This window comes from Triticum aestivum, chromosome 6A (assembly GCF_018294505.1).
Source record: "Triticum aestivum cultivar Chinese Spring chromosome 6A, IWGSC CS RefSeq v2.1, whole genome shotgun sequence".
NCBI lineage: Eukaryota > Viridiplantae > Streptophyta > Magnoliopsida > Poales > Poaceae > Triticum > Triticum aestivum.
This window is the reverse complement of record NC_057809.1, coordinates 604,946,789-604,950,038: the sequence shown is the minus strand read 5'-3', so window position 1 is coordinate 604,950,038 and position 3,250 is coordinate 604,946,789. Positions and strand designations below refer to the sequence as shown.

At 48.6% G+C, this 3,250-nt stretch overlaps 1 protein-coding gene across 2 annotated transcripts; it reads left to right on the top strand.

Annotated features, from left to right (window-relative positions):
• Window positions 1-452: 452 nt before the first annotated feature.
• On the top strand, window positions 453-2,657 carry LOC123131314 (F-box protein PP2-B11). 2 transcript variants are annotated; one of them, XM_044551012.1, is made up of 2 exons: window positions 453-2,129; window positions 2,272-2,657. In XM_044551012.1, exons 1-2 carry the CDS (start codon window positions 1,860-1,862, stop codon window positions 2,323-2,325), a joined length of 324 nt encoding a protein of 107 aa, XP_044406947.1. In that variant the 5' UTR covers window positions 453-1,859; the 3' UTR covers window positions 2,326-2,657. The 2 variants fall into 2 exon arrangements, with proteins under 2 accessions (XP_044406947.1, XP_044406948.1); XM_044551013.1 differs by having other exon boundaries at window positions 2,225-2,657.
• Window positions 2,658-3,250: the final 593 nt, after the last annotated feature.

Here is a 3,250-nt window from a genome sequence, read left to right as displayed (position 1 = left end):
AAAAAAAGGAAAACTCTTAGGTTGCGACAAGTGGCGCGCTGCATGTGCGCCACTTGTCGCGACCTGAAAAAGTGAAGTGTGCTTTGCAACGATCCTTAATTAATGATTTTGAAGAAAAGACATGTAAATGTGGGCCGGCCTGAATTTATAAGTACATGTAATTGTGGGCCGGACCGAATATATTGGTGTAGTAGCTGATCTCCTTGTAAGAAAAAGCTGCTGATTTGCCCAGTAGTAAAAAGGGAAACGTTTACGTGCGGTGCGCCGGCTGAGTTTTCCGTCGGTCGCACCGCCCGCTTCGCGTCTGTAGGTAGGCCCAATCAAACGTCCACCGCATATTACCTTATCTATTCAGGACGACGCCATCCACTCATTCCCCTCTATACCACAAGCTCTGCTCTTCTCTTCTTCCTCTTCTGTAGATGTTCACGCCTCCTCCGCCAGTGACTGGTTATGGCTGCCCCCGTCCCCTCACACCCCACCAGTGATAAGTGCTGCCCCCACCCCCGCCCCCTCACATCTCACCAGCGACAAGTGCTGCAAACCAACACCCACTGGTGTTGTCGATACTGGCGACAAGTGATGAAGACGAGCGGTGGCCGGCGTTGGGGCGTTGTAACCACGGCGAAAAGTTATGGAGATCTGGCCTTTTGTTTTTGAAAGCAGACCCAATTTTGCTGCTAACGCCTTCGTTTTTTGCTGAAACATTCATTTTTTTTCTTGCTACGATGTGTTTTGCTTTTTGCTGGAACCAACTTCAAGACGGCATGGGGAAAAAGCTTCTACCCTGGGAAGAAAAAGCTTCAATCGGGTGTGAAAAAGCTTCATCCGGCTGCAGCAAAAGCTTCAAGTGCCATGAGGAAAAAGCTTCCACCGTAGGAAAAAAGCTTCATTGGTGAAAAAAGCTTCAACCGGTGATTTAATTTGCTGGAACCAATTGATGTTTTTGTTGGAACCAATTTTCTTCATGAGGTGCGGCGGCGAGACATTTTTTATTTTTGCTGTATTTGTGCTTTTTCCTGGAACCATCAAATGATTTTGCTACAAGGAGCTTTGATTTTTGCTGGAACCGCCTGAAGCGGAGGAATACATTTAATTTTTGCTGGAACCTCTTTCAATTTTTGCTACAACTGGCAATCACAAAAGCTACAATCGGGGATCAATTTTGCTACAATGGCGACAGGGTGGTGGCACGGACGAGCTATGTTTGCTGGAACCAGCACAATTTTTTGTTACTACCGGCGGTCAAATTTGTTGCCACCAGCAAACTCAAAGGAAAGCCCTTTTTTCGTGAGCTCGTCGCCAGGGTGTTGCGACCAGCGACCGGCGCTACTGGAGCTATGGCCGTCGTAGCGGAGCTACCATCGCCGGTGAGGGAGCTGCAACCGCGGCCGTAAGTTGTTGCATGTGTCGATCCGGCGAGAAAGACATGAGACGACGACGGCGAGGTCGGCGGCGACGGCGGCCATGGCGGTGAGACGTTGCCGGCATCGGGTGGGTGCACATCCCCGTGCAGCCACGACTCCCATGTGTGCCCGGTGGCTGGATTTGAGACGCAGGGGAGGAAGACGCTATGCTTGTCATGGCATCTAAGATGCGGGGTTAGAAGACGACCTACTGTCACGGGATCGGACGATTGGAATTAGGAAAATCGGACGGTTGCGGGTTGACCGGCCCAAATTTGAGCGGTGCGCCGGCGACCCGCCTAGTAAAAATGTCATGGCTGTACTGCCCACTAGTACAGCCGATCTGCTCCTCGTGCGCCTTGTGCACGCGGTTCCTTCGCCTGTAAGGCTCCAACCCCCTGAAATAACACGCCGTTCCATCCAACAGGAAGCAATTTGCAGATCCATCCCATCATGGAAGCAGACGGCAACGAGATCTCGCGCCTGCCGGAGGAGCTCCTCGCGTCGATCATCTCCCGCACGTCGCCGCCGGACGCCGGACGCTGTGCCGCCGTCTCCCGCTCCTTCCTCGCCGCGGCGGATTCCGACGCCGTCTGGTCCTGCTTCCTGCCCCGCGACCTCCCACGGTTCGCTGAAGGTGTGCTCCCCCACGCGCCGCCGTCCAAGAAGGGCTTGTTCCGATGCCTCTCCGACCAACCGGCGCTCCTCCCAGGCAAGCTCGTGGTACGTACGTAGTACAGATCCCATGTATATCACCCCAAGTCCCCAACCCAACCAGTACTGCTTATGAAAATCGGCTAATCCATCGATCCGCCCAGGTAAGACCATATGCCTCATACGAGCTGTGATGCAATTCCTCTCACAGATGACGTTATGCTCCCTCGAAAAAGGGTTGACGGCTGGATGGAGGTCGAGCTAGGCGAGTTCTACAACGGTGAAAGCTGCGACAGCGATGTGTCTGTGTGCCTAAAGGAAACCGAAGGAGGAGTTTGGAAGACTGGTCTTATTGTGTGGGGTATTGAGATTAGAACTAAGCAATGATGTTGATGAGCTTGTTGGGTTAAGAACGTCGTCTACATTCCTTTCTAAAAAACAATCTGTTTAAGTTGTTGCAAGTGAAACCTTAACTATCCATCTAAATTTTTGAAACAGTTCGTTGGTGAAAGTACATGTCTGTTGCTATTCGTAACTCTGTCTTCTTTATCTATTTTCATCTCGACCAATACATTGACTAGTATGTAAAGTCAAGGCTTTTATTTATGTCTTTTAGATGATGGGAAATTTTATTGATCTTGTATTAAAGAAGGTACAACATGTATCAGGAGATTTTCCTAGCATCCGCGGGAACAAAACCAACAAAAGCAAAGTAAGGAAAGAACATCTACGATCGTTCTTCATTTGGTTCATTTAATCGATTCTCAGCGAAATACCAACACCTGCAAACTAATCTATTTGAAGTACTGTATGTATCAAAAATTCTCCAAGATTGTATAAAAAATGAGCTGAATTGCCTCGATTCGTACTCCACACGGTTTAGTGATTGCATAAAAGAAATTGGAACGCTAGGGTCAGATCCTTTGATGGTTAAACTCCTAGAAGATAACGAAGCGGAATGTCTACCGAGAGACAAGGCAACAGAGTGCAAAAATGGATGCCAAAATTCACTACAGCAGCACATGTTCATGAAACAAGGCAAATGCCATCAAAACAAGTTATCCACTCCACAACCACTTAAACTGAATTCTAGAAAACAATGACTACAGTACTTCCTTATTTGGAAACAAGGTAATAATAGTTGTGTGCTCTATGATTCACAACTGCAAACCTCTTTACTCAGTAATTTT

Excerpts from the sequence above, each read along its gene's own strand:
- LOC123131314 (XM_044551012.1), top strand. The coding sequence starts at position 1,860 with ATGGAAGCAGACGGCAACGAGATCTCGCGCCTGCCGGAGGAGCTCCTC. Across the intron at positions 2,130-2,271 it reads TCCTCCCAGGCAAGCTCGTG|ATGACGTTATGCTCCCTCGA; the intron begins GTACGTACGTAG and ends TTCCTCTCACAG.